The sequence below is a fragment of the Gavialis gangeticus genome, unplaced genomic scaffold (assembly GCF_001723915.1).
Source record: "Gavialis gangeticus isolate Ggan-Ray unplaced genomic scaffold, GavGan_comp1, whole genome shotgun sequence".
Taxonomy (NCBI): Eukaryota; Metazoa; Chordata; order Crocodylia; family Gavialidae; genus Gavialis; species Gavialis gangeticus.
Window position 1 is genome coordinate 41,973,554 of NW_017729027.1, and position 25,255 is coordinate 41,998,808.

Below are 25,255 nucleotides of genomic sequence, written 5' to 3' on the forward strand. Positions count from 1 at the left end.
CCATCCTATTCTCCTCTGCCCACCCCTGTAACCTGTCTAAGACCTTGTGTGACCATAGTGAGAGGAGGCATGCCCAGGGAAGGGTCAGCCCCTGACGTACTGAGCATGTGTGCTCCATGCAGGGATTTGCAGTTTCAGGTGTTTGTAATAGTGAGAGTTGCTGGTTCTGCAGGGTCTTTTGTCTTTCAAATGCTGGGTTCTTGTTTCTGTTCCTGGGTGAGGTCCATGGTTCCTGGATGAATCAATGTGAGGTGATGGCCCAGTCATTACAGGCCATTCAGTATAAACCTGCTACCATTGTATTTGAATCATTCCCAATCATTCTTATTCATCCAGGAACCAATTTACATGGGAGGGATACGTGACTCATACAGTTGCAATACAGGGGATGCCTGGGCTGAGCTCACAAGATTGAGACTTGACATATAAAATGGAAACTTGACATGACTTTTGTTCACTTACAAACACAGGCCTAAACCATACAATATCCATATGAAATAATAAAAATTAATACAAAAATGATAATAATACAATATACAACAGTAAAAATCAATACAAACCTAATAATTATACTATATAAAACAGTGGATATCCAAAACCAAAAACTTGCTACCAAAATAAAAATATTAAAGCTTATCCTACATCTTAGCAGACTTATACTTATCTAGGGAATAGAGAGGAAGAGAAAAAGTCAGAAATGTTTGGGGAAGGGGAGTGAATGCATTTTAAAATAAATTTAAAAAAAAAGAAAAACTGGGGTTTTGGCTACATTACTAAAGTTTCTAGTTTATTTTAACTGAAGAAAAATGTGTTGTTTTATATGTAACAATGCACCTCAGTATCTGCACCCTGCATTTAAAAAATCAGGTTCTGCCCATTGCTTCAGCTGTTTTCCTTTCTCCTCCCTCTTTCTGCTGAATTCAGCATCAAGGGAATGGGGGAGGTGGGGAGACAATGGCAGTAATCATCCTCTGGGCTCCACAGCTACATGAAAGCAAGGGCTCTGGCTGAGAGCTCATGTGTGACACAGCTAAAGGGAAGTATGACTGTGCTACTACACCCACACTGCTACTACATCCCTGGTTTAGGCCTCCATCAGGCCTGATGGAAAATTGAGGAAAATCCCTAAATCAGAGAGTTCTTCTGGTGACCTAAGTAGAATTGTGTGTCAGAGTTACCTATACAGAACCATATCCTTTCAGATGTTTCCCACCTGCCATTTGTGGGACAATAATCCAAAGGCCAGGTGTATCAATAGTCCAAAGGCCAGGTGTATCACTCAGTCTATCTTTACCTGTTGGCTTATAGCTGTTCTCTTCTTACATCTGTGTACTCATTACTAAAGCACAGGAATGACCTATCACCTTTATCAGAAACATACTGAATTCAAAGACCTCCTAGGCCATAACGTTTTTTAAATGTTCTGCCTTGAACATGACTGCTAGGTAAGATACCAGTTTTATCCTGTACTCTCCTCTACTGATTGGAATAACTAGATCACTTTCTTGTAAGAAGACACTGCTTGTCAGTCACTAACACTAGGATTGACAGACATACAAAAAAGGAAAAAAATGGTTTTGTGCCCTAGACTTAATTTGGTTCACTGGATTATTCAAGATTTGTAATCGGTGTGGATTCTATGTGGAGCATAGGAAAGTAGAGCTAGACTGGATCTCGTGGGTGCATCCACACAAGCGCACACGTGCAAATTTGCAGTGCGGGGGCAAAATTAGACCCCTGGATAAGGGTAAAAAAAAACGTGGTGGAAAAAACGGCATAGGGCATGGTCCTGGACCATGACCTGAGGCAATCAGAGGCTTGGTTTTCCACTGGTATCGTGCCAGAGCATCTCTGTGGTTGGCCCTTTCCCCAGTGCTGAAGCACGCTACCTGCAGTGACTGGGACCTGGGCTCCATGCTAGGTAAGTAGGGGGTGAGGGGAGCTGGAGGAGTGAGAAGGATTATTGACGGTGCAGGGGACCATGGTCGGGGCAGCTTGGGAGGGGTAGGTCTTTCAGCTGCCCCCCCCCCCCCATGGCTCTAGCTCCACTGCACGGCCTCTGCCACAGCACGCTGCTGTGGCCTGGCTCAGCATGGTGTGGGGCTGTGTGCTTTTGGGCAGCTCTGGGCTATCACGTGGGGTTGTGCACCACTTGTGAGGACCACTGGCCACACTGACCTGGGTCCTATGTGCATGAGCCGTGCACCATTCAGCCGAGTTGCTTCTGTGTACACATGAACAAGGGCGGTGTGGTTGGCAGTCCCCATAAGTGGCATGCAGCACTGAGTGACAGCACAGAGCTGCCAAAAAGTACACAGCCCCGTGCCACACCACGCCAAGCTGGGCAGCAGCAGGGCCCTGTGGCAGAGGCTGTGCTGATACCTGGCACCTGCGGCTGAGCTGTGCTGCACCCTGCCATGCAGTGGGGCTGTGCCAGGAGGCCAAGAGTGTGGCTGTTGTTGCTGATAAGCTGTGGGGGAGTTGGAGCCAGGTGGGGGGTGAATAAGGAGGCTGTAGCCAGGTGGGGGGCATATGGGGGTGGGCTGCAGCCAGGTGGGTGGCATGCAGGGGGGCTGCAGCTGGGCAGAGGGTGTATGGGGGGACTAGAAACATGCAGGAGGCAAGTGAGGATGCTGCAGCAAGGCAGGGAGCACATGGCAGGGCTGGAGGCAAGTGTAGAGGCTGCAGCTGAGCAGGGAGGTGAGCGGGAGGCTACACCTGGCCACAGGCCAAGGAAGGGGGCTGGAGCCATGTGGGGATGTGGCTAGCAGACCCACCCCTCCTGAGCTGCCCCTCCAGGGTCCCCTGCACTTCAGTAGTCCCCTCCTGCTCCTCCAGCTCCCCCCCACCCCCTATTTACCTGGCACAGAGCCCAGGTCTCAGTCACTGTGACCCCAGTAGGGAGCATGTTGCCCCTGTGGAGGGATAATCCATGAGGTGTGCAGGGGGGCTGCAGCCTTCAGGGGACAGGAGACCCACCCCTTCTGAGCATCACCATCTTATAGCCCCCTCCACACCTACACTCTCCTACAAACCCCACACCCCCAAGCCACCCCCAAAAACCTCTCACCCACATTCCTGGCCTTGTGGGGCAGAAGTGAGGAGAATGGGGTGGGGGGTAAGTTGTGGGTTGAGAGTGAGGGGCAAGGAAAGGGGCAGGGTAGTGGCTGCTCAATGCTGTACATCCTGGTGAGCGAACGGGGTAGGGGTAGATCTGATTTTTCTATGACAGAGAAGCCCAAAGTCAATGCCAAACTGTATAGATAATTATAATTAATTTTATTATGATGATGTTAGGGTTATATACTGTTAGGGTTCCAAGTTGCTTTACAATTGTAAATATATCCATAAAACATTTCCCAACTCTCTCTCTCTCTCTCTCTATATATATATAGAGGTCTTTTGTTTTAATTGTAGAGGAACATGTATTTTGGGATATTTTAAAGTGTAAATTTGGGGTTTTTTTAAAGATATTTTACAGGTTTTATGTAGGGGATATTGGAATCCCTGCTAGTGAGGCAAGTGGCAGGACCCAGGCAGAAAAGCCTGCTCAGGGCTGGCACCAGGGACCCAGCTGGAGGCACCTGACCTCCTGGCCATTTGGGGCCAGGAGAACATTTTTTGTCAGTTCAAAGTAGGCCACTACAGTGCTGCACTACAACGTCTTCTGGATGAAACCTGCCCAGATGGCTGGGCAGAGGCACACATGGCAGTAGTGCCGCACAGAAGGAAGCCACAGCCCACTGTGGAGCGACAGCCTACTGGCAGCTGTCCCAGAGGGGCAGGTGCCTCTACTGGCTGTGCAGTCTCCATCTCGGTCTAGCAGGCACGCAGCCTTGAGGCCACATGCTGTCGCAGATGTGCAGCAGGTCACAGCCAGGCAATAGCCCCCACTGCCAGACTGCTGCAGTACGTAAAGAGTGCAGGGAACTCTCAGTGCTGCTTCAACAGTCCAGCTGGCATAAGGGCTAGTGTCACCAGATACCAACTGGTATCTGGGGACAGTTCCCAAAAGCTCTGAAGAGCAAGTAGCCATGAGCTAATTACCAGCTTTTTATATAGCTGGGGCCAGCACAGTTGCTAGCCCTGGGCTCTAGCTTCCTCTAGCTGAAGATTTGGGAGGATGAAGGCAGGGTTATTTTGTCCCAAGTGGCACAATTTGCCCCACACCAAAGTGCATGCCTAATGAGGTCATACAGTCCATCTCCCAGCTTAAGGCAAAAACCTCACTGACCTAAAAGTACAAGAGAAATGAAGAAGGGCTGAGATTGCTCTATCCTTTAATAGGTACAAGGCTAATGGGCAGCTCTAATACACAGTGTTAATAGTCAGAGGTGCTAACTAGTGGGGTATGTGGGGGTCTGAGGGCCCTGTCCTCCCTCAGGAAGAGGGCTGCACCTGAAATGTGGAAAACTTTCCGCATGTCCCTCATCTTAGCCCTGCCCCTGGCATAAATAAAAGTCGGTGCTTATGTTACTTGTCCTTGTGCACAAGACACATGGACATAACAACACTGACTGCAACATCCTGAAGAATAACAGTTACTATAGTATAAATAACTTTTTCTTTCTTTCATTGATAAATATATTAAAAAGCATTGGGCTGAGAATCAGCACATTCAGTACCTTACTAGAAATATCCCCATTGTCATGATATCCCATTTAATATCTGACAAACTGATTTTACATGATGTCAATTTTTAATCAAAATGTTATGTGTTACTAATTAAATGTTTTAAAGAAGTCCAAATGTATTGTCTTAACCAAGTGTATAATATCATCACAAACATATATCAAGTCTCTTTGACATGATCTAGTTTCCATAAAAGCATGCCCATTGATATTAATTCCAATTTCATCCTTTAAATCTTTAGAAATAACATTCTTTGCTCTCTGTTGCATAACTGTGTTAACTCAATGTCAGTCTAACAGTGTTTGTGTTACCCATTGTGTTTACCCTTTTTTTAAAAAAGGTTATTTCAATAACCAATGAAAAAGGTTATTTCATTGATGCTTCACTGGTTTCTTTGTCCACCTGGAACTTCTTGCTTGGCAGAGCTTGAACTAATAAAGAGACTCGGGGGGAATATTACTTTGAGGAGAGCCAAGACAATTACCTGGTGCAAAAGGAAGGAGAGAAGTGAATCAAAATTCCTTATTTCCAAATATTCCATCTTTCCTACAAGGATATACATATCCTCATGCAAAACTATTGAGGAAAGGTATATTTATTCCAGCTGTTGTATGAAGTTAGGAATTATCCTACTTCTAGAACTTCAATAGACCTAGCTGTTAATTTGTTGCTTTGTTGCAAGTTCATGTGTAGTTAAGGAGGACCTAACACTCAATTATTCAAAGATCCACTGGGATGGAAAGACTCATTTTGCAGCACATTTTCATTTGAGTGTCTCCAGAGCCCTGACCTGAATGTCAGGTTATATGACCCAGACAATTATCTGATGAATGATCCAGCAGGTTGAAAAACCAAGAGTAAAGATTTAACATAGGTTTATTTCGATTTCATGTCATAGAAAACAGAAGACCTTTTGTTGTAAGAGAAACATATGGCCAATTTACATTAGATTTTTGAGCCAAGGGTTAAGGATGCTTTTGGAGGCTACCTGACAAGGCATTTGTGGAGCTTAATTGTGATTCATAATCCCAGAATATGGGACTGATAGAACAAAGAATATGACCTTTGCTGCATCCCTCCTTCCATACTGCAGCAATATGCTCTATTCATTCATGATTTTCATATTTGGAAGAAACTCTGTCTGTTTTGGTATCAGTAGATTTACTGATGATACACTTCCTGGAACTTGGTAAAGTAGTGATGGAGATTACTGTAATTTTTTTAAAAAATTGAAAAACCCAGAAAAGGGGTTGGACCAAAACTAAAACCAAAGAACTTCTTCAGCTATATGGAGCAATAGAAATCCAATACTTCAAAGGATTAGTTAGATTCAAATATGAAAAATGGAAAACTGCTTAGTTGTATTCTTGTTATCCACCCATATGCTCTCCTCCAATTTCTTCTTTTCATATATTGCAGGTGTATTAAATATAGAGAAAGCATGTTAACTTTTAAGTTTATAAATGTAAGCTATAAGTGAAGACAAAATCAGACTTTTGATATACTTATTTGGGAAATTTAAGATCAATAGTTCTGAAAAAAAACAAAAAACTTTGAGAACACTTGATTATGTTAGTTGATTGGTTTAGACTGCACACTTTTACATAATGGTCATTTTAAATCCATCTTCCTTGTGGTTTTGTTCTGGAGATACTGCTATACCTATTATACTGTCATCCCTGACAGCACAGAAGCTATTTGCATAGTCAAAACATGAAAACTAAAGTAATATCTGAAAATCCTCTCCTCTGCTACCCTGAGAGAATGACTTTTCTTCTCTGAAAAAATGGTACTTTATGTGCAACTCCATTATTGTGACCCTAGAAAAAAGAATAGGCAATGGTAAAAAAAAATGTGATTCATTCTTAAGTGGACACTGTGAGGTTAAAATAAAGCTATAATTTAGATTTTTATTAAACAGGGAAAGAAAAGAAAAAAATTGGGAAACCATTTATCACTTTAAGGAATTTATTGAAATATAATTTCCATGTTGCAGCCTTTAAATATATTATTATTTTCAGAAACTGAACATGACATATAGCTAAATTAGTCTAAACAAATATGAAACTGACCTGGCTAATTGGCCAAGCAAAACCATATGCGTTATGAAGGAAAGTAAATTTTTCCATTTTGATAAACAAATTGTTCACTAATAACACTGTTAAAGGACACCAAAAACTCTGCTATTTTTGACTTGATGGTATCCCTTTTAATGAAAGAAAATATGTATTATATGACTTTTTAACTGTCAAAGTAAATACATGCTTTTTGATTTTTCTTTTGCAATTCAGAAAGTACTTGAAGAGATGCCAGCATGCAAGTACATGAGTAATCCATTTTAAGTCAAGTACCTTGCTGAATTTGGGATGGAATAATGACTATTGTAAATATTTTAATCATTTTGATAACTTTCTATAAAGATTTAGAAAATGTAACAAATGCTAGATAACTACCAAAGTGGAAAAAAGGATTTCATCCATTCAAAACGCTAACTAAATAGGAGTTTGAAGTAATATTAAAGGAAAGGGGATGTACCAAACAACATGAATGTTTGCCTAATAAGGTATAAATAATGCTTCCCATTATAGCATCATGGGGCAAAGGAACCACTATGTCTACTAAATTGAAAAATGGGAATCTTTGTGTCCTGTTCCAAGTCTTTCCCCCTCAGGGCAGTGAAAACACCTTATTCCTCCTTGTTTCTTCCTTCCTTGTGTGATTGCAGTTGTGCTGTTTCACTTAGGAATGTTAACAGATTTTACTATCTTAAATGTCTGGCTTGAGTTGCTCCTGTTAATGATGACCTCTGTATTATATCCAACAATCCTGGCCTGTTGAAGCCTTCCTCCATCACCTCTGAGATTTCTGTTATGGACAGGGATCCTTTCACACTTCTAAGAGTTCTGGAAGGCTACAGGTCTTTACCAAGACCTCAAAACTGATCTCTAGAACCAAAGCTGAAGCAACTAATAACTGTCAAGACCTCCTTGTTGAACCCTATTTCATAATCTAACTTTTATTACACAGGTGATGGAGGCCCCCAGTGTACTGGAGGTTGGCCATGGTTAATAGAGAACTCCTAGATTACAGTTAGACAGATTGGGTAGACATGATGGCATCTGCATACGCAACCCCACTTTTTGTACCCCCTGCCTGGTATCCAGAAGGGGATGTCTCCCCATTCTCTACCTCTTTTGTTTATCTCAGCTTCATCCTGGTGTTCCTATGTGACCAGATCTCCTTGCCCTCCCAAGCTTGATGTTCCCTGGCTATATCCAGTGCATCACCCAAGATGGTTTGCCTGTATAACCTTTATGAAAACAGCTTTACATGTTTATGCTCTATAATATTCACTTTTCTCATCCTCATAGCCTGCCCTGATACAACATGGTTCTACTTTTTTTTAAACACAATGCCTCTATTGCAGCTTGGATTCATTACCAATATATTACATAATATTGCATTCTATGTAGCTATAAGGGTGGACTTACTTGGTCATGATTTATGGAAACCCATAATACTTGTTCCTTTTCTGGGGTTATTGCAGAGCATATTTTCAATACACCAAGTTGCAACCCTTTTTCAATGTCTCTGGGGCTTCTTACATTGCAGGAATAAGGATGGGGTGGTACCTTAAATATTAACTCATTAAGAAAGGCATAAAATTTGGTCAGTGACAGCCTATTTTATGAGATGCTTCTCTCTAGGACTACTTGTTAAAGTTCTGCCTATTCTTTTTTTCCACATCCCTGTATTTATAACTCATAACCCTAGGACATTTCAGGACCTCTTCATTAACCCCCTCTAGTCCCAGCCAACATATTTTTAACCAGTCAAGAAGGAAATTTTTTGTAACTGTGGTCAGGTCAGACCAGGCCAGGTATGCTAACATTATAACAATAAATGGTACTACCTCCAGGTGTCAAAGCCAAAAGCTGGGCAGTGGGAAATAGCATAGCAACCTGTATTGTGCCAATAGTTTTTGGCATACGAGGTGAGTACTAGTCTTTATCCCAATGGAGGAAATGACACCAAAAGACAAATGCCATGGCAGGGTGGACTGGACTCTCCAGCTTGGTTAGCAGCCAGTCCAGGAGCGAAGCCCTGAACGGTGGGTAGATTGAAGATTTCTGTACTGGCAGGTCCTGCAGCCAACCTAACTCCAAACGTAGCTTCTTCCTTTCCTCTGGGATCAACCAGCTAGGATGAGAGGTACATAGATATATGGGCAATTCAAGTGTCCCCATACCAACTGCCCAGGCCATTGTAGCTAAAACTGAATGGAGAGAACACTCCATCTTTTCTACTTGCATGGGCACAACATGGAAGGGGGCAGTCATGGGTTATAAGATTAACTCAATTCACATAGAGTAGAGCACTAGGGGTCATTTTTTTGGTGGGAAGAACCAGTTGTGTTACACTAGTCAGCTACTATTTGCCTTAAACAGGGGAGCACCCAGCCAGTAAGGTGCTGATAGGCCATGGTCTGCCTGCCTTATTTGGTGCTTGGGGTTTGATCAAGTCAAGCAACAGATGGCAAATCAAATACTATGCAACAAGAGGAAACCTTAAAACCTTCCGGCTGGGAAGATGAAATGTCAGGACCACATATTCTGGCATGAATGACAATTTAGAAGTGTTAGACAAAGTCCAGAAGACTACATTGATTGACTGAGAGCTGCAAAAACTTAACATCAATATTGCAGCCTTGCAGGAGGCAAGCTCAATCAACTCAGGCTCCATTTGTGAGACCACCTTTTTCTGGGGATGCAGGAGTGCAGAAGGCACTTGCCTACATGGGCTTGGATTCACAGTTTGCAACAGGTTAGTCAAAACCATTGAGACCCCCACTGCAAAATCAGATCACATCATCTCACTCTGGCTGCAGTCAACTGAAGGTTTTGTTAACATCATTAGTGCCTATGCACCAAATTTACAGGCAAGTTTAGATGATAATGGTAACTTCTATAGTTCCCTGCACCAAGTCATTGAGAACCTACCATCAAACAAGAGACTTCTCCTAGGGGACTCCAATGCTTGAATAGGCACAAATTACAACTCTTCACCAGCCTACCTAGGACACCATGGCATTGGGAAAATGAATGTAAATGGCCAGTATCTTCTTGAACTCTGCACCCTAAACCACCCGTGTATCACTAATACTTACTTTGCAAGCAAAGAGGGCTAACAAGTATCATGGTCTGGCCACTGGCATCAATTATACCTCATTATCACACCAAGAAAAGACAACCACAATTATCACAGTGCAGATTGTGACACAGACCACTCCCTTATTGTCAACAAAGTTAAAGTGATACCAAAGAAGCTGCATAGAGCCAAGCATACGAGTCAGCCAAGAATTAACATATGCAGCACAAAATTCCATAGCCAGTGCCTTGACTTTCAAAGGACATTTAAGCTGTGAAAGCAATAACTGAAAACTCTTTAGGAACTTGGAGTGGACTAAGTGCAGTCATCTAAGAAACAGCCACAGATGTATTTAGGAAAAATACGTTGTCAAATAAATACTGGTTTCAGGCACACTTGGAAGAGATGCTACCATTTGTTGAAGCCAAAAACACAGTCTACTTGAAATGCAACCAGAATCCAACAGAAAGTTCCAAGGCTAAGCTGAAGCATGCCAGGAGAATGGTACAGAAAACAGAAAGGAACTGTGCAAACCAGTACTGGACTGACCTATGTCAAAAGTTACAGTTTGCCTCAGACACCATGAAACCTGCAAGTTATATATGATGGCTGGAATATGCCCTTAGCCCAACTGTTACCAATGTCACTCCCTTAAGTCTTAAGGTGGCAAAGTACAAAATCACTGATAAGAACAAACAGATGTCATGTTGGGTAAAATGTTACTTGGAGCTTTATTCCCATGAAACAAACATTTCAGAAGAGGCATTGAATCAACTTCTAACTCTAAATGTACTGGAACAGCTAGAAAAAAAGCCTATAGCTTCAGAACCTAACAAGGCCGTAGACTTTCTAGCAAGTAAAAAAGGACCAAGGGAGCATGGTATCTCAACTGAAATTCTCAAGTGCAGGAAGGCTAACCTACTACCACACATTCACCAACTCCTAGTGTGCTGCTGGAAGGAAGGTCAAGTACCTCAGGAAATGTGTGATGCTAAAATCATCACCCTCTACAAGAATAAGGGAGATAAGGGTGACTGCAAAAATATAGGGACATAAAAATATTTCCTACATGTGTGTTGTGAGGATCATCATTACGTTAAAAATTGTTAGGCATTCCAGTACTATGATGAGTGAGACCTGCTGGGTTTCCCTCCCCAGAGAAAGGGTCCCAAGTGTCACGGTGGAACCCGAACGAACAGGCTGGGTCTAGCGGCGGTGGAGTTCTGAGTGACACGGAAGCTGGATGTTCTTTAATTGAATGGGTTTATTAACTTACGCTTGGTAGAGCGCAGGTACGGAGTCTTCAGTTACAGTTAGTAACGCACAACAGGGGGAGCCTGTTGTCCCACGGGGTTCGCCGACAGGCCCTTGCTTTCTACTCCCGGTGCCGGAGCCCGGGAATAGGTGCGGCTGCCTGTCAGGTAAGTCCCAGGGATGGTCAACAGTTTATAAAGGAAGACAAATAACAAACAGAACTGTAACGCGTCGGTGTCGCCAGTCCACAGAACAGTTGGGTAGCCGAGATGATTGCCGAAGTCAGGAGCCAGGTAAGTCACGCCGAGGTTGAAGTCAAAGTCCGTAAGGGTGATCCGGAATCGTGGTCGAAGATAGTTGGAAGCCGAAGATCAGTACAGTTAACGATACAGAATGCCAGGCGGGGAGAGAGGCCAATAGGCCCAAGGGCCTAACTGAAGGACAGTCCCTGAAGGAGTCAGCCTCTGTCTCCAGTTACGCGGGTCTCTCTCTCTGTCTCTCTTCCCTCTCTCTCTCTGTCTCTCCTCCCCCTGGGAGGGGCTCACTAGGCTTTTATCAGAATTTAGGTAGCCAATCAGAATGTAAACTCCACAGAACTTTCTAGTCTGATTATATAACATAATTGGGCATGCGCACTGTTATCCTCCCTCACACTGGGCATGCATCTGACAGGGAAACTAGGTCACCCTTGAGTGACAGGCCCATAGGTCATGCAAAGGCCACGTGCAGGGCCTGTTACTATGACGCTTACAAGAGAGCCTCTGCACTGGCAGCACTAACAGAGCAAATTTCCAAGACAAGACCAAGTAAGCACCTAAATCAAAAGTGATTAGAGCAGTCTGAGCAGGAACCTACAATGGTGGGGAGAAAGTTAATAATATTTTTTCTTATTTTGTTTTCAACTGTGCCACACCATATGCAAACTCTCATATAACACACACATTAACATTCTGATGGCACAGAGACTAAAAACTTACTCAAAGTTGCTGCTTCTTTGATTACATAAGCACAGTTTTTCTTGTTCTGAAAAATGTTGATGATATCTTTGCGAGCATTGAGAAATCTTAAGCATCTCTGATCCAGTTAATCTATAAGGTTAATCTCTATCCTGGCTACTCCTTGTGAACACAGTAATGCAGATCTGTACACTTTTTTCTTCTTCTTTTTTCTCTATGTTTATGTAATAAGGAAATGAAATTGTTAACTCTGGGTTTGTTTATTTTACTTGCAAGACTTGACTTAAAAGGTATCACATTTTCATTGTGAACTAAGATCTCAAGACTGGAATGGCAGAAAACATCTTAGATAAAAGTTCATTCTTGTTTTATGTTATGACTTAGGTTCATGGTAAGCATTATAATAATTCAGTGGGAAAGGGATTCATTGCACATGTACTTGACTGGTGTGTGACAATATAGTAGGAACCAATGTCATTTCATGTCACTGAACATACTCTGATATATATATTTCAAGTAGTTTATTGTTGGATCACACTACCTAATGGCAGACCTTAAAAGCTGAAAAAAATCCATAAATAAAATGTACTACAGTGGTCACTTTTATTGTATCTTTTGGCTACATCAAAGTGGAGGTAAGAGACACAAAACTGACTTTTACAACACCTTTTAAATCCTGTCCCAGATGCTTCCTGGCTGCCAGGTTAGTCCCTGTTATAAAGTAGAGCAGTCTCAGAGATGTTTTTCTTTATGCTCTGCTGCTCAGATTCAGAAGGGACAGGTACCATGGAAATGCAGGGAATGGAGACACAGTCACAAAATTTTTGATGGATCATCATAAGAATGAATGTAAGAAGAGTGGATAACTTGTGACTGTTATGTCCCTGGCTTACTAAAATAAACTTTCTTAATAGTTCATGATATTGAGAAAACATAGTAAGTTTCTTTTCAGCTTAGAAAAGTTTAATGTGTTACTGTGTCCAAGGGATTTAATTTTTATGCCAGAATTACATATGCTGGTTCATCCTAATGTTTTATTCTGCTTAAATTAATTTGTCTTTCTGTGGAAATGAAATGTATCAACTAGCTTTGTTCACTTTGATTCTTGTGCATTCCCAGCCATTTATGTTAAAAAAAAAACAACCCCCCCAAAAATAAAATTTTGAAAATAATTAACTAAACCTACAAAAAAAACTTTATTTTTGCTAATTCCCAGTTCCTAGTCTTTTAGGCAAGGAGATTTTGGGTGATATCCATGTTAATCAGAAGAAAGGACACCTAGGATTGATGCTTTTTGCTATTGCTGAGTTGGAAGTAACCTAAATGAACCCAAATGTCCTCTGTTCCTTGTCAGCTGCCTTCCCCCACCCACTTTCCTCTGCAGCTTCCCACCTCCTGTTGTTCCCCTTCCTCGCTTACTGTCAAGTACATCTCAGCTCCAGCTTGGGCTGGATTCCTTCCTTGGGTTGCACAGAAGACATGAAAACTCTGCCCCTGCAAGGTCAATCAGCAGCACCAATGTACCTGGAAGGGAATAGAACCTGAGCAGTCTGACAGAAAGCAGGGGAGAAGCAAAGACTCTGGGGAGCAGCAGAGGGGCAGAGATTAGGATGAGTGGGGGAAGGCCAGAGGCTGTGAGGTGTTGGTGGTGGTGGGTGCAAGTGGGTGCAGGAAGACTGGGGGGGGCGGGGCAGAGGACAAGGGAGCTACCTAACCCTCTCCCGCTACTGCTTTCCCTGCTGTAGCATGTTGGAGGAGATTAATTTAAGACAACCCTCTGATAATTAGATTCTGTACCTGGAAAATTATAACAATATATTTTTTTCCATTTATAGAATCAAATTATTGTGGGGGGGTCATCTTAAATTCAGGGCCATCTTGGATTCAGGAAAATTCGGTATGTAATGTTTGTAGGTCAATGTCAGTGACCTGTTTTAGGTTGGAGATTAGATTAGATAAACATAAATGCTCCATTTGTTGGTAAAATCTAGAAATCAATCTGCATTCAGAGAGGATCATCAGTAAATCTTCTGTGTGAACATTTGTTTCTAATCTTCCAATTTAACCTTTATTTAAATGGTACCACTTTCTAACTCTCAAAAATCCTGGTTGATATGGAAAATAATTAATTTGGTTCTTTAAGTATCCAAGCTGAATGTATGAAAAGGCCACTGAATTGTAAGGGTATTTATCTTGGTAGCATCATTTCTAAACTGAACATGACAATAAGGCATAGATTGTGTGTTGTATCTATCATGCTTGTTTAAAATATACACGGAAGTATAGATAAGCACATTTTGGAGTCTCCATAGCACAGTTACATTATTTAAAATGTTAAAGATTATTACTTGTTGTGGTGGTGTTTTAAACGTGGTGGGATATAATTAAAGTTTCCTGCAGAAAGTATAATTCCTTAACATGTTGTGAGTTGACAGTGAGGCATGAAAACGTCAGCTGAAATGAATAAGAAAATAATGGTGCTACATGGCTAATCAGAAATTATGTTTAATAATAGTCTACCAACAACAAAAAAAAAAACAACAGAACATTGCCAGCAAAGCTAATACTGTTCAAACTACACAAGTTATAATTTAAAATCACCTAGCAACTACTTTAATACTTGTTTCAATTTAGCGTTCAAGTAATATATTTTTATCCTCAAGAAAGGCTTGAATTGAAGTCTGATCCCCTACCAGTCACATTATGCATAATCCTACCTTATTCATAGGTTAAACATTACTTCAGAACTGCCATAATTCTTTCCTTGAAAGAAAACACAACAGCAGAAAAGTTCTTTGATGAAATTCAGAAGTGTATGATCATCTCATCTCAATGTGTGGGGGAGTTTAATCTTGTCATTCTTCCCACATTAAAAGAATATGCCCCCAAAGTTGGTAAATATTGCTAGATTACAACCAAGATGAAAAGTCTCTTCCCAGACTACTGCAAAACACTACATGAAAGCTGGAAACAATTGAATATGATTTATGTTAATATTTTTGGTAACCAGAGGAAGCTGATGTTTGAATTTGAGCTGGAGAGCTTATTTGCAAACTTCATGAAGTTCACACAGCTCTAATGACTTAGATCAAAAGAAGTCTAGGATTGAATAAGTACAGAGAATAATCCTAAAGGAATGAAGTTTTTTATTGCTACTTTAAGTAGGTTAACAAAACAACATTGAACAGCTTTTATTTTGATGTTCTTCCCTTTGCAGCTTTTCTGTTAGGTATGAGTTTATGTGAAAAGGAACTTGTAGCTGAGACTGCCTCAGAACAGCATCTATTAGCTAAAATAAGTTCCTTTTCTCATTTATCTCCTTCAGTTCTTCCTGCAAATGGTGAATTAGGGCATAGCTTGAGCCAAGTTAAGGTAAGGTGCAGAATTCACTTAATGTAAAGTTAGTCACTTTGGTAATTAGTTCTTTGATGTAGTGTTTGACTGGAGACACAGCAACAGTTAGATAAAGATTGTGACTAGTGCAGGATAACATAAACAGCAGTCTGAAGAATTAAATGAAACACATTTTCTTTACATTGATAATAAATAAAACCAAATTGCATTCCATATGTGATTGCCCAAGCAGAAGAAAAACACATAAAGCTGCCTAACCCAGGTTTTGATGTGAGGAAATGACCGGGTGCAATACATCTGATGCAACATGCTCTGTAATAATACTCCCCCATAATATCGCACAAAGGAACTTTACTGCTCTATACCTCTTCCCGACTGTTATAGCAGTTCCAATTTATTATAGCCCTGAGGCTGCCCTGCAATGAAGGAAAGGCAAAGAGTCCTAACTGTAGACTTCATTTTACATTTTTTATAAAAATTTAAAATACACAGAAATAACATCAGGAAAGACATTAGCCGTAAATACCTTATTCTGCTGCCAACAAGAGTTTTGGCCTGGGAGACAAAGGTTTATACTTTGTAATTAGAATACACTGTGCAACAAGGACTAAGTAAATGTGAAGCATTTAGCCTGTCTTGTTGCCTGTAATCTCCCCCACCAAGTGAAGCTTATTCTTTATCTCTGCATTCCCAATTTTGTCCCTGCAGGTTCTTGCAATTTCCTGGTGTGCTTCCTTAGTGGCCTGCCCATTTTTCTATTGTCTGTGTGCTTTCCTTTTGCATTTGAGGGATCCTAGAAACTCCTTGTGCAGCCACATTTATTTTTTACTGTTCTTAGAATCATAGAACATGGCCCGATGAACACACATGTACCGGGGCATGTATTTGCTGTGGCACAAATAGCAGTGGCACATATTTGCTGAGACACATCTGCCCATTGTTGAAGAATCCAGAAACTTCACACCAACACCACCATCTCAGCTTCTCATTTCCTTCTGCAATACATTGGGATTCCCTTCCCTTCATTCCCTTCCATAGGGAGAACTGTTGAGAATATCACTTGTGTACCTCAAGCTCCTTAACCCTCCTGCCTAGAAACTGGAGGTCTCCTCTGGTCTGCTCAGTATCATTTCTGGCATGGTTGTTTGTGCCTGTATGGACATGCAGGAAAGGGTAGTGGTTCTGAGGGGATGGATGAGCTCTGATAATCTGTCTCTGATATCTTGAATTTCAGCTCCAGGCAAACAACACACCTTCCAGGTCCACACATCCAGAGGACAAATTGGTGTTTCTGTCTCCTGCAGAGGGGAGTCACCAACCACCACCACTCTTTTCTTCCTCGTTTTAGAGCCCCCATTCTTGAGGCCATGCACTTCCTGCTTTCTAGATTTTAGAGTCCTCTGGTTCTTGCCTGGTGATGTCCTCTTCTCTGCCTTTCCCTCAGCTGCTCCTCCGCAGAGTGCTCATTGCAGAGAATTGGTGATTTCAAAGAGCTCCTTTTGAATTCAGGGGACACTCCATTTAATAGTCACATGCTGCCACTTTTCCTCTTCTCCTTTTGGCCTCTCCAGTGCCAGCCTCTCATACTACCTGTACAAGTAACCTTCATTTCTCTTGATAACACGGAGAATGAATAGCCATGCATCCAACCTTTGAATCCTTGCCTCCATGGCAGATAACAGGTTGCATTTGGTGGAAAAGAAATGGCCTTGACCTATGGAAAAAACACAAAGGTGGGATATCTCACACAGGTCACAACTGCTGACTCTGCCTCCATTTCTGCCTCCTCTGCTCCCTGAACACCTATGTGTAAAAAATCAAACAACCCCCATGTGGATGTGCAAACATGTGTAAGGACACACACAGCCTCCTGCTCCTTGGCTTCCTATTATGGTGAACTCCTTAGGCAAACTTCATATGTTTGCTGCCCTCTGTTCACTTCCTAGATAGACTTAGATTTTACCCTTTTGTAACAGGACATCTTCCTGTATATTAACAGAGGAATTATATATAACTTGCTCCAATTACAAATAGTTGCAAAAGTCCTTTGGATTTATTGGCATAGGACTGGAACATAAGTTGTCAATAAACATATGCGATGTATCATTTACTTATTGTACTCTAATACTGTGTCTCTGGCCACATACAGATGTTAGGTTTCTACCCGGAGTATCATAATTTTTCAAGCAGAAACTAGGAGCATATAAGCATTCATTCAGTTTCTCCTGCCAGAAATATCCCCTCAGTGAGAGAAAGATCTTCTAGGTTAACATCTGGAAACTCTCTCACACAAATGAATGCCTGTATAGTCCCCTCCCAGTCTGGTCTGGGATAGCAGGGAAGGATCTGGGCAAGTTTTTCTGCCTCTTCCCTAAATAGGTACTGCCCAGTCTGGGGAACTACTTGGGGGCTTTGCCCTGCTGCTCCCTCCACTACAGTCCTGGAGACGGAGTGGAGCAGAGGAGACTGCTCCCTTCCTGTTCCCCAGACCCTGGTCTGGATAAGATGCTGGGAGCCTTTCCCTGCTGCTCCACTCCTCTGTGGGACTGGAAGGAGTAGTGCATCCACTGCTATCCATATCTTCCCTGGAATGGGATTGTGCTGTTAGGCTGGAGGTGAGAAAAGCAAGAGAGTGGGGTGGCTGCAGGCTGAATGTCTGTATAATGCCTCTCCCAGAAAAACTTTTAGTCAAACTTCCATAACTGCTACCACTAGAAATGAATGTCTGTTCATGGCCCTGGCTGTGGACAAAAAGTGTTTGTATTTCATGCTAGTGATACTAGTTTTAAAGGTAGATTTCAAAAGATAGGGTTTCTTTATTTATTGCAAGCTGAATATTACAAATGTATTTGGTATTTGCATATGGCATATTAAACCCATAGTTTATCCCCATAATATATATTAATATTTATGAATAAAATTATAATTATTTTTATGATTATCCAGAAGTTGACATTTCTTCTTAATAGTACAGGGATCGTCATAAAAATATTCTTTTTAAAGTGTGTCTTAATTTAAAATGAATATAAAATATCATTTCTGGGTTCCATATTTGTTGTAGTTCAGGGGTTAAAGCTAAGTGTATTGAATTTATGAAGACAAGGTTCTTTGTGTAAATTCAATATCTTTTATTAGACCAACTCAAATAGTTAGAAAAATTCTTCTTTGCAAGCTCTTGGGTACAAAAAGAAAGCTTGCAAAGGAAGAAATTTTCAACTATTTGAGTTGGTCTAATAAAAGATATCGGATTTACCCAAAAATCTTGTCCACCTATGTCTGTAGACCAACATGGCTACAACGTATGCTCTTGAATTTATTAAAGTATTTTTAATACATTTTTAAACTGCTATAATAACCAGATCTACAAATTGAATTTGGGATTTGAGATGAAAATCTATTCTTTTTGGGTAGTGCAAAATCAGTAAACACTAGAGGTGAACTTCTGTTTGTCATTATATCAGGGAAATCCCCTTATATTTAAATTATGCCTTTAGACATATCAGGTTTCAGTGGGAGTATGCTAATATAAATTTGGCCCAAAGGTTAGAATATAGAGAATATTTCTTTTAATGATGAATAAAATGAGGTACAATCCATTTCTTTCTTTTACAGCTATACTGGATTCATAAAAATCATTATGAGTAGGCATAATTTTGAATATAAGAGTGGCCACAGCTCTGCTCTTCTGAAATTGTTTGAAAAACTATTGGCTTTAGTGATCCATGAATGTGACCACTGAACAGGCTAGCTGTTCAAGAACATTTCATATCTACTTTGCAGAGTCAAGCTACTCTTCAAAGAGAATGTATTCCTAATTAAAGCAATCTGTTTCAGCCATCTGGAGTGAAATTTCAAAAACATTTCAGTTCCATTTCCAAAAGTGATGTAAGTATTTAGGAGTCAGTGAAATTAGAATCTGTTCAATGGAAGCTTAGGCACTTAAATTTGAAACAGTGATTCCAAATATACATTTGACAACAGCCACAGAGCTCAGTAAGTGCCTGAATTCATTAGGCATATATATTTTGTAAAGCAAGGGTCCCTAGGAATCTATTCTAGGGCTTCTGCCCATGTTCAGAAGTGATTCAGATGGAAAGCTTCAGTGCATGTGCATCATGGTGCTTCTCCTGCCCAAGCTCCATTGTAATATACTGGAGGCAACCCAGGTGCCTGGAAAAGTATTGAGTGGCAGGAGGAAAAGAAAGAAAGAAAGTAAGGCAAAACCACTAAATTTTCATAAATAATATTGATGCTCAGCTCAAAGTAGCAGTGATAGTGCTCATTTTTTGTTTTCCAGTTGTGAGTCCTTCCAAGAGAGCTAGGCTGTAGACACATGCTCCCTCTTGCTTAGTCTCAGAAATGTTTTGTGTGTTTACCATTTGGAAATAATTGGTTCAAAAGAGAAATATCTCTGGTACCAGAGACTGACACCTCAAAATTTCCCTTGCCAGTGGTATCATAACAACAAGGAAGACTCTCCATTGCTTATTCTCTAGGCCCCATGACTTCTATTCTTAGATGTGCAGTGGCCAGCTTCATCAGGTAGGGCAGAACATTCCCTCACTTAGCCTGTTCTCCAGGATGGTGATTAGGATACTCTCTTGGGAAGTTACAGAATAGGTTCACATTTTCTCAGGCTTGGGAGGGCTTAGGATCCAGACCTCACATATCTTGCCCGAGTGGTTTAAAACTATTAGGCTATTGGGCCAAAGGTGGGCAGCTCCACCACCACGTGATCTTCAGAAATCCAATAGGTGACTATCCTTAGAAGTGACAGGTATTATTAATTACAGATAACAGAGCTATCTACCGGGACACAATCAGTCATGCACATAAGCTCCAGAAAGAAGCAGGACTTCAGACACGTACCTGTACTTAACATTTTCTACTGATCACCTCTAGATGTCTCCAGACTTTCTGAATTATCACTCTGAGACACTTACTGCTTGCTGTTCTCTATGGAAAATGCTTAGGTGCCCAAGTTGTAATCTCTCCATTGACTGCTCCATTGACTCCTTAGGGGCCTTATCTAATCAAATTGAATTGTCCTCCAGAGCAAGGAGGGCTAATACTTACGTGTAACAATGCCTAGTGGTAGGCACCTGAGAAACCAAATGGAATATTTTCCTAAATCACTTAGGTAAGTCTTTTTGAAAAATTTACTAATGATCCACAATTTTTTTCAAATGTTATTTCTGGGCATCTTACTCAAAATTTTGAAGGATGTTTTTCTTTGGTACTAAAATATAAATAATATGCAAATATGATTTTCTTAAACATTTTGTTTGCATTTTCCAAATTCAGAAATTGAAAAAGGAGGCTGTGGAGACCCAGGAATTCCATCATATGGAAAAAGGACTGGAAACAGTTTTCTGCATGGAGACACACTTACCTTTGAATGCCAAGCTGCTTTTGAACTAGTGGGCGAGAGAACAATTACATGCCAACAAAATAACCAGTGGTCTGGCAACAAACCCAGCTGTGTTTGTAAGAACGGCTTTATTTATTTCTTTTTTTCTGTCTGCTAATTTCTTGACCTCAGACTGTTTCTTCTCTTGGTGCTTGCAACTAACCAGCAGGAAAACATTTCAAAAGACTTTGAAGACTTGCTCAGTAATAATAACTTTTTTAGATGACTTAGTAGTAGCTAATTTACAGGGAACACCATGTAGGGCCATTTTAGAATGTTCTTTTTTACTCATTTTGTATTTAATTGAAACATTTAATACTTTTAATGTAAATGCTTATTGAATAAAACTCCAAGAGCTGTGTAATAGCATATACGTGGTCAATAGGACTTTGGAGCATGTATCTAATTATACTAGCAGTATATAGTACTCTGCATATCCACATCAGTAAAGTGGTTTTTTTACAACTTAATAAAGTTGTATAAAGAATATAAGCATTATAAAGGTATCCAGCAGTGAAGTAGGATAGTTAAGACCCATAGATGTTATTTCTTTTTTAACAAGTAAAAAATATTTACAGTGAAGCTTCTGATTTGGATAGGTTTGAATAATGACATGTTTATTAAAGTTCTGAAGTAAAACAGTAAATATTTTCCAGTGGACAAGTAACCTATATCTTTTTTCTGTATTCAGCACTTTTAGATAAACATAAATATATAACTGTTTTGCAGCTTTACAAGAACAGCAAGGATCTATTTGTTCTGCTGCCCATCCTTAGTTATTGTACTGGCTTATTTATTTTCTTGTATGTCAATAATTTATATTGGTTGAACATAGGTATACTGATACAATTGCACTCACACTGGTGGGCAGGATCACTTTAATTATCCCAGTATATATATCTTTGAGGTGGTAGAACCTTTATAGACAAGTCTAGGTCCCTTTATCTGTGTTTCCAAATTCTGAACACAATTGAGACTCAGAATATTAGTAGAAGCTTTGCCCATGTTCACAGTGAATTGTTTCCCTACATTGAAACTATCGTTACGGCTGTTCAAATAAATGAGGAAGGAGAGAGAGAGAGAGTGTGTGTGTGTGGGTGTGTATGTAAGTATGTATGTATGTCTGTATGTATGTATATGTATATATAAATAAAACATAAAATAAAAGGTTTAGATGTACTTGATCAATTTATCAGAAAGAAAATAAATTTAAAAACAAAAATTTAATGAATGTATGGTCTTGGATGCATTTAATAGACCAAAGGGAATGGAGGGCAAGATTTACTAGATACCAGTACCTCCATTACCCCTTTTACCTAATAATCTAGAGGTTAGATCACTCAGCCAGGAGGTAGAAGACTGATTTAATTCTTTTTCACCTGAGTTGATTTCACATATTCTACTTCCTAGCTAATTAACCTAGCTCATGCTATAACATGTTTATGAGAAGGATAAGCTGCTCTCTCAGACTCTCCTGTTGATGTTATTTTGCTGCACACAAGTTACTTAAAACTTGAGACAGAGGGAGAGACACAGTGATGCAGAATAACTCTATAGCCCTTTTGGTTAAGGCATTCATTGAAATGTTGAAGCACATTTGAGCTCCATTTCCTATGAAAATTTAAATATTTGATATAAATCTTCCATTCCTATATATGCTATAGCATATACAGTAATGCACATACGGTGAGTGTGTCCTTCTGGTAGGAATGCATTTAAGTAATCTCAGGTTTTTATAAGGAATCCAAGCTGTCTCACATCCACAGTGAACTGTACAGTTAAAACTATAGAGCCAAAAGGGAAGCCACTGCTCTTTCTTTGACAGGTTTTGAAATGTATGGTTCCTTCTCCTAATTTATTTTTCTTTCAGTTGAAAACATTCTGGGAATTCAGCCCAAACAAGCAAATAGTTTCAGGATAACCAAACTCAAAATTTATGAATGAACAAAATGATTGACTAAAAGAAACAATTGACCATTTCAAATGCAATGTACTAATATCTGGAAGTTTGTGAAAAAAATTGCACTGCTGTCAAAGCCAGCAAAATGGATTAAATAATAGCCCATGCTTTTGATAACCTTTGTCTAGCACCCACAGGATCACTTTTTATTTTTCTATGATAAAATAGCTTCACTGTGCTTTAAATAATAATGATGATGATGATGATGATGTAACTGTTTTGTTAAAAATATTAGATTTCTCATTGAAGCAAATACTTTACCTAATTAATTTAATTTAAATATAGTTACTGAAGGTACCAGAAATGTGTGTGTGTGGGGAGGGGTTCTGTAATTGTTCTTATTAAAAATGCATGATTATCAAAATCATGAAATTAGTTCTAAACCATCTATTTAAAAATAGGAAAACTGATGTAGATTAATGTTTCCATCTATAAATAATGCTCAAATTAGTACTATTCACAATTTTCAAATAGAATGAATTTAACATTTAGAATTATCAAATGTAAAAACTTATTTCTTTCCACCATATAGCATTTTAATTGCTTCCAATGATATGCTAGATAACTTTATATATCTAAGCCTTATTTTTTTGTGGCAGGCTTAGGTGACAGATTCCATCACTTTTATACTCAGTTTATAGACTTGGAATGTAGAAAATTTTTTGTAAAAGATAGTTGTGCAAGAAGAGTGAACAAATTGTTTTAAATCAGAACATTTTTTATCGTGTCTTGTGTGTCTATATGTGTAGACACAAAAGTGCAATAGCATTTTTCTTCTCAGCACTTGGTTAAACACATTGATTCTTGGAAAAAAATATCAGAACAAGATACTAAAATCCAAGAATGGAAGAGAAAGAAAGAAAAAACTAAAACAGTATAAAAAAGAACATTAGGTCAGCTTGAAAAGTGTGAGGATTAGATAATGACTGCCCCCTGGGCATTGTTTCTTACCGAATGTAGAATATTTTGTAATATACAACAAAAACCAACTGATGGAAACTGAGTATACATTGTATGTAATAAATACGTTAAAAACTATTTGTGCTGCTTACTGGAAAAAGCACAAATAAAACCTGCATGCTATCCACAAGGAGCAGAAAAATGAGCAGTTTCAGCTTCCTAGGTGCCACTATTCAGTTATTCATGACAAAGCAAAATTAGTTTTTCTCTTTCTGCCTTAAAAAAAAACATATATCTTATTCCAGCATGCATTGTATGGGAGAAATTATGGCATTCCTCATTCTCATAGCAAACACCATTTAGTAACTGAAATCAAGGGATGAATGAATGAATCATTTATTTTTTTACAACCTCCATCAACATCAGTGTCCACAGTTCATATACTGAATCTTCTTATAAATATGTTTCTTTCAGAACCTTCCCGATATCCATGTGAAGTAAATATAAACCTGGCAGAGGCATTAGGTCTTGCTTTAATGGCACAAATTAACTTACAGTCCAGCCATCAGACATCCATTCAGACTCAATCATTTTTGTTTCTATTTTCTTCAGACCACAGTACCATTAGTGTGTGAATTTTTTTACCCCAAATGTACCAGAAATTACCTTAACAGTCTCTACTGCTTCTAAAAATATTGTGTGGGCCCTGATAATAGCATGTAGCCTTACCCATGGGAATTATAACTAACTAACTAACTAAATAAATGCAAGTTAATTAATTAATTAATTAATAAGTTTAAACTGATTAGGAAGTGTTCTAACCTTCTTAGAAATGGCCACATTTACAAATGATATGAGTTTTTACTTCATTCCTTCAAAACATTAATTTTTCATAGAAATAAAAAGCAAAAAGAAAATATTTTGCATTGTTTCTTAATATGAAGTTTTTGAGAATCTAATATTGCCATTTGGGTTTTTTTTTAGTCTCGTGCTTCTTTAACTTCACCACACCATCTGGAATTATTCTTTCACCAAACTACCCAGAAGAGTATGGAAACAACATGAATTGTGTGTGGCTGATTATTTCAGAGCCAGGAAGTAGGATTCATCTCATTTTCAATGACTTCGATGTGGAGCCTCAGTTTGATTATCTTACAGTGAAGGATGATGGAATTTCAGACTTACCACCCCTTGGCACTTTTTCTGGCAATGAGGTCCCTTCTCAGTTGGCAAGCAGTGGGCACATAGTAAGACTTGAATTCCAGTCAGATCACTCTACCACTGGAAGAGGCTTTAATATCACTTACACAAGTAAGCACGTGCCTGACTATTTTCATTTGAGAGCAACATCAAACAATTTGTTGTTGTTGTTCAAAATAATGTGGAAGTAAATTAAATAGTTTAGTTCAGACAAAGGCACTCAGTTCAGTGGAGTGTTACTTTAAAGCTGACTTATATTGCTTCAATGTGCACTGTTTTTATTTTGTGGATAAATCAGTCTACAAAGTTTGACAATGTGCTAAGTATATATGCTATATAAAATACTACATCTGCTTGAATGTATGAAGATTTACCATTGGATATTAACCACATTTTTTTTCTATTAGTTTAGTGGAATAATTAATGTTTCTAGAATCTTTT

General features: G+C 39.6%; 1 protein-coding gene across 1 annotated transcript in view; it reads left to right on the plus strand.

Annotated features, from left to right (window-relative positions):
• Positions 1–25,255, plus strand: part of CSMD1 (CUB and Sushi multiple domains 1) — a 2,474,714-nt gene that overhangs the window by 1,777,007 nt on the left and 672,452 nt on the right. The window contains exons 15-16 of the mRNA XM_019520340.1: positions 20,649–20,831; positions 24,599–24,925. Of these exons, the coding sequence (XP_019375885.1) occupies positions 20,649–20,831; positions 24,599–24,925 (510 nt within the window). The remainder of the gene's footprint in view (positions 1–20,648; positions 20,832–24,598; positions 24,926–25,255) is intronic.